The sequence below is a fragment of the Megalobrama amblycephala genome, linkage group LG15, assembly GCF_018812025.1.
Source record: "Megalobrama amblycephala isolate DHTTF-2021 linkage group LG15, ASM1881202v1, whole genome shotgun sequence".
In the NCBI taxonomy this organism is placed as follows: domain Eukaryota; kingdom Metazoa; phylum Chordata; class Actinopteri; order Cypriniformes; family Xenocyprididae; genus Megalobrama; species Megalobrama amblycephala.
Window position 1 is genome coordinate 32,818,158 of NC_063058.1, and position 12,236 is coordinate 32,830,393.

The 12,236-nt window shown below is 28.4% G+C and overlaps 1 protein-coding gene across 1 annotated transcript in view; it reads right to left on the reverse strand.

The window, feature by feature from the left end:
- Positions 1-918: 918 nt before the first annotated feature.
- Positions 919-12,236, reverse strand: part of spg11 (SPG11 vesicle trafficking associated, spatacsin) — a 42,068-nt gene continuing 30,750 nt past the window's right edge. The window contains 12 exon segments of the mRNA XM_048159153.1: positions 919-1,236; positions 2,588-2,739; positions 3,110-3,265; positions 5,759-5,835; positions 5,939-6,107; positions 6,267-6,374; positions 6,451-6,584; positions 7,946-8,083; positions 8,158-8,362; positions 8,479-8,559; positions 8,561-8,625; positions 11,106-11,643. Coding sequence (XP_048015110.1) covers positions 1,056-1,236; positions 2,588-2,739; positions 3,110-3,265; positions 5,759-5,835; positions 5,939-6,107; positions 6,267-6,374; positions 6,451-6,584; positions 7,946-8,083; positions 8,158-8,362; positions 8,479-8,559; positions 8,561-8,625; positions 11,106-11,643 — 2,004 coding nt within the window. The 3' untranslated portion in view covers positions 919-1,055.

The window sequence follows — 12,236 nt, forward strand, 5'->3', positions numbered from 1 at the left end:
TTACTATTAATAAAATATTATATTTTATGTTTTATTATAATGACACCACTGACCAATTAAAACCTAGTAAAATTACTATTAATAAAATATTATATTTTATTATGTTTTATTATAATGACACCACCGACCAATTAAAACCTAGTAAAAATTACTATTAATAAAATATTATATTTTTTATGTTTTATTATAATGACACCACCGACCAATTAAAACCTAGTAAAATTACTATTAATAAAATATTATATTTTATTATGTTTTATTATAATGACACCACCGACCAATTAAAACCTAGTAAAATTACTATTAATAAAATATTATATTTTATTATGTTTTATTATAATGACACCACTGACCAATTAATTATTATATTAATAAAACATATTTTATTGTTTTATTATAATAACACCAATGACCAATTACAATCAAGCATTTAAAGACATACAATAGAGTCTTATTTTCTGAAAAATGAATCAAAATTAAGTTTGCTAAAAATAAGAACAAATATCTGCCAACGGAGTCAAAAAATAATCTTGTTTCCCTTTGAATTCAGATGATTTTTCTGACTCCATTGTCAGATATTTGTTCTTATTTTAATCATAAACTCACTTCATTTTAATCATTTTTTAGTAAACAAGTCTTAATATCTTCAGTCATTTTTCTTCTTCAGTTTGCTTCTTATCTTGATTTAAAAATGTTTGGATATTTCTGATGGAAATACTGAGGAAGAGCATCATTTTTTGGAGCATAGATGTCTTCACTTTAAAAATGAGTCAAAAATGCATAAAAATATGCTTTATCGCTCATTCCATCATTAAACACGTCGGAGTCTCTCGCAGTCACAATAACAGCAGTTAAACACAGTATTTTACCGTGTTAATGGAGTAAAAACTTCAACATCAGGACATAAACACAGACGTCTGAAAATGGTCAAAAATAGTATTTTTACTGGAAATTTAGTTCTGATTTGTGTACATATTCAAGTCATGGTTAGTTTTGTACAAACACTGCATTGGTTGCGTTCACACAGTCTGAAGCGTGTCTCAGGCGGGCGGAGGTCAGGTGCCCAGCCGGTCGCTCAGGTAGCTGTTGCTCCTGGAGTCCTGCAGCAGCATGTTGGCCACGTCCAGGAACTTGTGCTCGTAAGCCAGTTTATAATGCGTGTAAACGTCCTCGCAGTGAGACAGAAGCTTCTTCAGATTCTGACTGGAGCTCGCCGGAGCCTTCTGATGACACATTCTGACAAACACAAGAGGATCAACACTTAAAACACTGAATATAACACACAAATATGCTCTAAACAACTCCAGATAGACAAATGAAACAAAAAAACATAATTCTGTGAATGCACACAGAGACAAAACTCTTCAAACTGATGTCTAGACTGAATGTTTTATATAACAACTAATGAATAAATGGACAGACCGTCTGAAACAAATCAACTTTGGCTACTACTTAAATAAATATTATTATATTAATGAAATTATATTATAAAATAAATAAAATATTTGTGTTGAAATTATTTTAATATTATTATAATTATATATTTTATTATATAAAATAATATTAGTTTAAGTTTAATTTTTTATTGTCCGAGTTACTTTTATTTTTTTATTTTATTTACAAATATTTACCTTTATATTTATATTATATAATAATATAAACTAATATGCGAGTTAACATTTTTTTATTATGGGAGTTAGTTACTTTTTTTTAATTTCATTTACAAATATGAGACCTTTATATTTATATAATATAATAATTTAAAATAATATTGGAATTAACACTTTTATTATGGGAGTTACTTTTATTTTTTTATTTCATTTACAAATATTTGACTAATAATAATAATAATAATAATAATAATAATAAAATCACAATATATTGTATTTATATGATACAATAATATAAAATAATAATTATTTAATGTATTAATTTATTACTTTTATTTTTATTTCATTTACAAATATTTGACTAATGATAATAATAATAATAATAATAATAATAAATCACAATATACTGTATTTATATGATACAATAATATAAAATAATAATTAATGTATTAATTTATTACTTTTACTTTTTTTATTTCATTTACAAATATTTGACTAATAATAATAATAATAATAAAAAAATCACAATATATTGTATTTATAAGATACAATAATATAAAATAATAATTATTTAATGTATTAATTTATTACTTTTATTTTTTTTATTTCATTTACAAATATTTGACTAATAATAATAATAATAATAAAAAATCACAATATATTGTATTTATATGATACAATATAAAATAATAATTTAATGTATTAATTTATTACTTTTATTTTTTTTAATTTCATTTACAAATATTTAACCAAATCAACACCATTGACCAATTACAATTAAGTAGTAATAAAAATGACTATATTAATGAAATATTATATTCATATTCTAAAGGATCATAAATATAATAGTTGAGTTGAAATTATTTTGTTATGTGCATGGCTTTTATTTCATTTACACATATTTGACTGTAAAACGACACCAGTGACCGATTACAATCAGGTACTCCAGAAAACTGGCTAAACAGATTTCAGCCTACTTCTTGGAAATGTCCTCGAACAGGCCGGCGCTCAGCGATCTGTGGCGTTTAAACTCCTCCAGGTAGTTGAATTCTCCGTTCAGGATGACCTTCTGATAGAGGATCTCGGCCCAGTCCGGGCTGTAGTCGTACGCTTCGGCCAACACGAACGCCTGCGACACACAATGAGTTCACAGATCACCGAATCACAATAAATCACAGTCCCGCTGCCCCTAAATGTCACATGACTCTGTTCTCCAGTGTGTTCATGTCTTAAAGAAACACTATAAGACACGAAGCTCGTTTCCACCACAGAATAAAAGAATAAAAAAGACTTTTTATCTCATAATTCTGACTTTTTTTCTCAGAACTGTGATATAAAATGTGAGATTAAAGAAGTTGCAATTACCTTTACTGGTACACTTTACAAGGTTTCATTAGTTAACATGAACTAACGTAACTAATTTACGCCACATGATGACAGAAGATTCAGAAGAATCAGTTCAGCTGTGAGCCGTCTGTATATTAGTAATGCGGTGAAACCTGGTAACAGCGCGGTAAAGACACGATGGTGCTCTGGATGTCTGACGGAGGCAGGTTGATGACGCGCTGCTCCTGTCCGTGATTCAGGAAGTGCAGCTGGAGCGTCACCAGTTTGGCCATCTTCACACACTTCACGGCCTGACGCACACACGAGTCCTGAAATCACACACATTAAACAACACTTTCAATAGCTATTTCTTTCCAAACCTAATACTGAAGTGCCCCATTATGTTTTATTATGTAATTACATTCATCCAAAGTCAAAAACACTTTAATTTTCTCATAATATCCACTGCAGCATCAGCTCAAACGGTTCGTTTGGAGATTCGGTCTCTTCTGAGAAATTAATAAATAAATAAATAAATAAAAAATAAATATGAAGAAAATAAACAAATATAAAGAGAGATTGGTAAATTATGAAGAGAAATTAATAATCAGAGAAATTAATAAATAAAGAAATGAAGAAAAATAAATATAAAGAGAAAAATAATCAAAGAAATAATAAAAAATAAAATAAGTAATAAAATATGAAGAGAAATAAATAAATTAAAAATTAAAAATAAATATGAAGAAAAATAAAATATGAAGAAAATAAACAAATATAAAGAGAGATTAATAAACAGAGAAATTAATAAATTAAAAAAATGAAGAAATAAATATAAAGAGAAAAATAAAGAAATAATAAAAAAATTAAATATGAAGAGCAATAAATAAATAAATTAATTAATTAAAAATAAATATGAAGAAAAATAAAATATTAAGAAAATAAACAAATATAAAGAGAGATTAATAAATTACGGAGAAATTAATAAACAGAGAAATTAATAAATAAAAAATGAAGAAAAATAAATATAAAGAGAAAAAACAAACAAAGAGAAATAATAAAAAATAAATATGAAGAGAAATAAATAAATAAATATGAAGAAAATAAACAAATATAAAGAGAGATTAATAAATTATGAAGAGAAATTAATAAATAAAAAATGAAGAAAAAAATATAAAGAGAAAAAACAGAAATAATAAAATATAAAATATGAAGAGCAATAAATAAATAAATAAATAAATATGAAGAAAATAAACAAATATAAAGAGATTAATAAATTATGAAGATAAATTAATAATCAGAGAAATTAATAAATTAAAAAAATGAAGAAAAATAAATATAAAGAGAAAAATAAAGAAATAATAAAAAAAAAATGTAATAAAATATGAAGAGAAATAAATAAATAAATAAATTAATTAAAAATAAATATGAAGAAAAATAAAATATGAAGAAAATAAACAAATATAAAGAGAGATTAATAAATTATGAAGAGAAATTAATAAATAAAAAATGAAGAAAAATAAATAAAGAGAAAAATAAACAAAGAAATAATAAAAAAATAAAATAAATACGGAATAAAATATGAAGAGAAATAAATAAATTAATTAATTAATTAAAAATAAATATGAAGAAAAATAAAATATTAAGAAAATAAACAAATATAAAGAGAGATTAATAAATTACGGAGAAATTAATAAACAGAGAAATTAATAAATCAAAAATGAAAAAATAAATATAAAGAGAAAAACAAAGAGAAATAATAAAAAAATAAAATATGAAGAGAAATAAATAAATAAAAAATAAATATGAAGAAAATAAACAAATATAAAGAGAGATTAATAAATTATGAAGAGAAATTAATAAATCAAAAATGAAGAAAAATAAATATAAAGAGAAAAATAAAGAAATAATAAAAAAATAAAATATGTAATAAAATATGAAGAGAAATAAATAAATTAATTAATTAATTAAAAATAAATATGAAGAAAAATAAAATATGAAGAAAATAAACAAATATAAAGAGAGATTAATAAATTACGGAGAAATTAATAAACAGAGAAATTAATAAATCAAAAATGAAGAAAAATAAATATAAAGAGAAAAAACAAACAAAGAGAAATAATAAAAAATAAAATATGAAGAGAAATAAACAAATATAAAGAGAGATTAATAAATTATGAAGAGAAATTAATAAATCAAAAATGAAGAAAAATAAATATAGAGAAAAATAAACAAAGAAATAATAAAAAAAATAAAATAAATACGGAATAAAATATGAAGAGAAATAAATAAATTAATTAATTAAAAATAAATATGAAGAAAAATAAAATATTAAGAAAATAAACAAATATAAAGAGAGATTAATAAATTACAGAGAAATTAATAAACAGAGAAATTAATAAATCAAAAATGAAGAAAAATAAATATAAAGAGAAAAAACAAAGAGAAATAATAAAAAAATAAAATATGAAGAGAAATAAATAAAATATGAAAATAAATAAATAAAAAATTAAAAATAAATATGAAGAAAAATAAATATAGAGAATAAACAACAAAAATAAACAAACAAAGAAAAATAAATCTTTTTTAAAAATAAATAAAATATGAAGAGAAATGAATAAACATGAAGAAAAATTAATATATAAAACATGAAAGAGAAATAATAAATATGAAGAACAAAAATAATAAAATAAAAATCTGTTAAAAAATACAAAAAGGATTTAAAAGTTTATATTTAATTTTTAAAAATCTAAGCGTGACTCTGGGCTCAGTTCATGAAGCATCTTCTCATTGGGAAGCACAGATTAGAGCAGTGAAGTGAAGACCTTTGAGTAGCTCTCAGCGGCGTCTTTCAGGAGCGTCAGGACCTTCACCAGAGCGCTCTTCAGGTCTGCAGTGATCACTGCGCTCACAAACACACACATTCACCAATCAATCATCACCGTAACATCCACATCATTAAAAAAAGTCATAAACTTCTGTCTTTGCATGTGTTAATCTCTGACCCCACGGCTGCGACTCGATGATTTTGAGTTGCGTTCGCGCCGCTGCCTCGTGGTTTTCTCCGATCTCTCGGCACATGCTGAAGCACAGCGCCACCATGTTGTGTTTCTCGCTGTCGCCCGGCAAACAGCGCTTGATGTAGTCCAACAGAGCCGTCTTCAGACGCACGTTCTGGAACACACACATATCTTTAAGTTGTGTGTATTATAGCAGAAAACACGATATTTTTGTGTGTGTCCCTTTAAATGCAAATGAGCTGCTGCTCCCGCCCCCTTTCCAGAAGAGGGCGGAGCTTTAACAGCTTGCGCTTCGGTTGCTCAACCGACTCACCGACTCGACTTTCTTCCTCAGCAGCATCTCGAAGCGATGGTTCTGATGCAGCAGGTCAAAGATGTAGGTCATGTCGGTGTACCTGCCGATGCCTGTGAGGAGACGCACCTGTGGAGACACACCAGCTGAACCAGCGCTCACAGACTCACTGGTCAATGATTGATTCAGACGTCGATGAACTCACCAGGAGCCCGTAGCCGTCGCCGTGAGCCAGGTGCGTGTGACTCAGGTGTCGCGCCGCCTGCAGGACCCTCACGATGCCCTCCATGTTACAGGTCAGACTGAAGCAGTCGTGAGCCAGAATCAACATCTCCACAGCTGCAGACGCAGAGAGGAAGACGACTTCGGTTCATATAATTCATGCGCTTTAACGGATATGGATATTTATATTGCCAAAGCATTTGCAGCTTAAACATACAGTGTGACTAGAATAGAAACAAATTAAAATAAAATAATAAATAAACAGGCAAAGAAACTAATCAAAAATGGGAAGAGAAAACTAATTATATTACAGTAAAAATCAAATTACATGAGAGTACATTACAAAATTAAAATAAAAATTAAATTAAATAAGTAACAATAATAAAATATAAACAACAAAAAAATAAAAATAAAAACTAATCAAAAATGGGAAGAGAAAACTAATTATACTACAGAAAAAACTATTTAAATAAGACAAAATAATAAAATAAAATAAATAAATCTTTAAAAACAAAATCTAATTACATGACAGAATAAAAAAAAAGATTAATATTAATTAAATTAATAATAAAATAATATAAAACAAACAAACAAAAATAAATAAATTATAAAATAAAAATTAAACTAAATAATAAAAAATAATAAAATATAAACAAAATAAATAAATAAATTAAAATCTAAACTAATGAAAATGGGAAGAGAAAATTAATTATACTACAGACAAAAACAATTTAAATAAGACAAAATAATAAAATAAAATAAATAAATAAATCTTTAAAAACTAAATCTAATTACATGACAGTACATTACAGAGCAAAATTAATTAAATTAATAATTAATAATGATTAAATTAATATTAAAATAATATAAAACAAACAAACAAAATAAATCTAATTACATAACAGTACATTATGAAATAAAAAATTAATTAAATAATAATAAAAACAAAATAAAATATAAAAACAAACAACATAAATAAACAAAAACTAATAAATTAATAAAGCTACTTAAAATCTAAAATAATCAAAAATGGGAAGAGAAAACTAATTATACTACAGTAAAAACAATTTAAATAAGACAAAATAATATAAAATAAACAAATAAATAAATAAATCAGTAAAAATAAAATCAAAATTAATTACATGACAGTACATTACAGAATAAAATAAAAAATAAATAAGACAAAATAATAATATAATATATAAAATAAATATAATACAACATAAATAAATCAATAAATAAATTAGTAAAACAAAATCAAAATACATGGCAGTACATAACAGAAATAAAAAAATAAAAAAAAAATAAATAAAAAAAAAATAAATAAAAACGCTAAATAATAAAATAATATAACACAAACAAATATCATAAAATAAAATCTAAATAAACGAATCAAAAAATGGGCATAGAAATCTTTTAGAATGAAGAAGGGTTTTATCGGCACTAGAGCATTGTGGGTAGCAGTGGTTTGTACTCACTGCAGCTGAGCTCAGACAGCGGGACCGTCGGGATGCTGTCCAGCAGTTGGACGCCCACCAGGTTGGGATCTCCACACAGTTTGGCCAGCTGCAGAAACGCCTCTTTCCCCTCGGCCGGGCCGAACATCAGCCGTTGTCCTGAACGCAGACATGACAGCGATTACACACTGAAACGACTGACAAACCCTGAGAAGATGAAGCTGATTCCTCACCGGGTTCTCCCTCCTGAGACGAGGCGAGTAAACCCTCCAGCACAGCGGCGGAGACGAGCCGGGCGACGGCGTCGGGCTGCAGGCCCTGAACGCTGATGAACGCCTGCGCTTTCTTATAGCGGTCGGACTGCTGCGAGAGCAGAACCTTCCTCAGCACCGCCTCGGGCTCCTCGGACGAGATCTCCGCGTACGAGCACTGAAGCTCCTGCAAACACACACACACACACATTTAACACTGATACACTGGTGCTCAAAAGATGGGAATAATCAAGACTTTTCCTGACTTCTGCTTTACAGATGAACACGCGTGTGTCGTCTCACCTTCGAGAGCTCGTAGAGGCTCAGCACCTGTTTGCAGTAACTCTTGCCGTTGCAGCACTGATCCACTAGCTGCTTGAGCTGAACCAAGGACCTGATCGTCAGGTGACGGCAACACCACGAATGACGACAGACTGCTCATGCTGGGTGCTTCAGACAGAAGAGACGATTGATTACAGAAGCACAGAGAGAAAAGGTCTCAGTCTCACAGTTCATTCCAATAGAGTACAACTCACTTTAATAAGCATAAAATACATAAAATACACATATTACTGGGTGAAATGTTTACTTTTTAATATTATTATGAACCATTTTCTATTGATTCTTTTTGATATTTAATAAAAATGTGAATAAAATAATAGTTAGCCATTAGCATGTGGCTAAGCTAACGACTCAATGCTGTAATAAGCTCAAAAATACATAATACACGCTGCCCTCGTTTAGCAGCTGCAAGATCAGCGCGTCCAGCACAGAGAGAATTACTGATTCTTTTCAGTATTTAATAAAAATGTGAATAAAATAATAGTTTGCCATTAGCATGTGGCTAAGCTAACGGCTCAATGCTGTAATAAGCTCAAAAATACATAAAAACAAAGAATTATTAAGTGAAATGTTTGCTTTGGAGCATTATTGAACAATTTTCTATTGATTCTTTTCAGTATTTAATAAAAATGTGATTAAAACAATAGTTAGCCATTAACATGTGGCTAAGCTAATGGCAATGCTGTAATAAGCTCAAAAATACATAAAAACAAAGAATTATTGAGTGAAATGTTTGCTTTGGAACATTATTGAACAATTTTCTATTGATTCTTTTCAGTATTTAATAAAAATGTGAATAAAATAATAGTTAGCCATTAGCATGTGGCTAAGCTAACGGCTCAATGCTGTAATAAGCTCAAAAATACATAATACACGCTGCCCTCGTTTAGCAGCTGCAAGATCAGCGCGTCCAGCACAGAGAGAATGACTGATTCTTTTCAGTATTTAATAAAAAATGTGAATAAAATAATAGTTTGCCATTAGCATGTGGCTAAGCTAACGGCTCAATGCTGTAATAAGCTCAAAAATACATAAAAACAAAGAATTATTAAGTGAAATGTTTGCTTTGGAGCATTATTGAACAATTTTCTATTGATTCTTTTCAGTATTTAATAAAAATGTGATTAAAACAATAGTTAGCCATTAACATGTGGCTAAGCTAATGGCAATGCTGTAATAAGCTCAAAAAATACATAAAAACAAAGAATTATTGAGTGAAATGTTTGCTTTGGAACATTATTGAACAATTTTCTATTGATTCTTTTCAGTATTTAATAAAAATGTGAATAAAATAATAGTTAGCCATTAGCATGTGGCTAAGCTAACGGCTCAATGCTGTAATAAGCTCAAAAATACATAATACACGCTGCCCTCGTTTAGCAGCTGCAAGATCAGCTTTGCGTCCAGCACAGAGAGAATTACTGATTCTTTTCAGTATTTAATAAAAAATGTGAATAAAATAATAGTTTGCCATTAGCATGTGGCTAAGCTAACGGCTCAATGCTGTAATAAGCTCAAAAATACATAAAAACAAAGAATTATTAAGTGAAATGTTTGCTTTGGAGCATTATTGAACAATTTTCTATTGATTCTTTTCAGTATTTAATAAAAATGTGATTAAAACAATAGTTAGCCATTAACATGTGGCTAAGCTAATGGCAATGCTGTAATAAGCTCAAAAATACATAAAAACAAAGAATTATTGAGTGAAATGTTTGCTTTGGAACATTATTGAACAATTTTCTATTGATTCTTTTCAGTATTTAATAAAAATGTGATTAAAATAATAGTTAGCCATTAGCATGTGGCTAAGCTAACGACTTAATATTCTAATAAACAACAAAAAATACATATAAACAAAGAATTACTGGGTGAAATGTTTGCTTTGGAATATTATTGAACAATTTTCTATTGATTCTTTTTGGTATTTAATAAAAACATGATTAAAATAATAGTTAGCCATTAGCATGTGGCTAAGCTAACGACTTAATATTCTAATAAACAACAAAAAATACATATAAACAAAGAATTAATGGGTGAAATGTTTGCTTTGGAATATTATTGAACAATTTTCTATTGATTCTTTTTGGTATTTAATAAAAACATGATTAAAATAATAGTTAACCATTAGCATGTGGCTAAGCTAACGACTTAATATTCTAATAAACAACAAAAAAATACATATAAACAAAGAATTAATGGGTGAAATGTTTGCTTTGGAATATTATTGAACAATTTTCTATTGATTCTTTTTGGTATTTAATAAAAACATGATTAAAATAATAGTTAGCCATTAGCATGTGGCTAAGCTAACAACTTAATGCTGTAATAAGCTCAAAAATACATATAAACAAAGAATTATTGAGTGAAATGTTTGCTTTGGAACATTATTGAACAGTTTTCTATTGATTCTTTTCAGTATTTAATAAAAATGTGAATAAAATAATAGTTAACCATCAGCATGTGGCTAAGCTAACACTTCAAAATTTTCAACGTTTGCGGCCTAACAAAGCACTTTAGTGTTGGGAATGTGCATGTGACATCTTAACATGCTAAAGTAATCATAAAAACGGATGAAGGTGACTCACATGATGGCAAACTGCGTCGAGTTTCTCCATCGGGACTGTGAAGTTCAGGCTGCAGCTCGCCACACGCTAAACCACGGCACCTTAGAACCAGCCACAGGTCTCTGTGAAACGAGCCGAAATACCGACACACGCGGCTGGCCTCGTTCACGCTGCCCTCGTTCAGCAGCTGCGCGATCAGTGCGTCCAGCGCCACGCGCTCATCCTCCGACAGCACGCATGTGTCTTCAGACGCCGGGAGCCCATCCAGGCTCAAATGCGCCGGGTCGCTCAGAGCCGACATTTTGGAGAAGGAGAACTCTTTGAGGAGGTTTTCGAAGGAGTCTTCGGAGAGGGCAGAGGGCGCAAACAAACTCTGGCGCTCCAGAGCCGTGTGGAGAACCATTCGCTGGATTCGACACTCCCACTGCCGCTTCTCCAGCTGGCCGAGACGCAGGACGGGAATAGGAGCCTCACAGCGGGACAACCAGTGACCCGCCAGACCCAGCAAGAGACAGCGTTCCTGAAGCTGAACCAGCTCTGAATCCGACTGTATCGGCTCCTGACAAATTCATGTGAGAAACAATGGAAAAGCAACAATTTGTGATCAACTTGTGCTTAAAAACATCAAACGACATCAGTGTCAACTTAAACTAAAATGATTAAAAATCATTAAAAAAAATAAAAAATAAATAAATAAAAGCTAACTCAAAATATTAATAAATTCTAAATGGATTAAAATGTATAGAAATATGAATAAATACTAAATCAACAATGAACATGTTAATTGAATTAAGTACAAAAATGACTAAAATTAAAACAAAATAAATAAAAGCTTTATAGGACATAAAAAAAAATCATAAAATTACTGTACAATAAAAACTGAAAATATAAAAGCTTATTCAAAATATCAATAAATGCGAAATGTATTAAATATAATTACAATTATTAAAATATTAATAAATACAATAATAGTACATATATAATACATGTTCATTGAAATAAGCTCAAATAAAATATAAATATTAGATAAACCGCAAACGTAAAAAAATAAATTAAATTAACTTAAATTAAAATGATAAGAAAATAAAAAATATAAAAATATATTATATTATATAATACAAAAAAAAATCTATAGTATGAAATAAAGCTAAA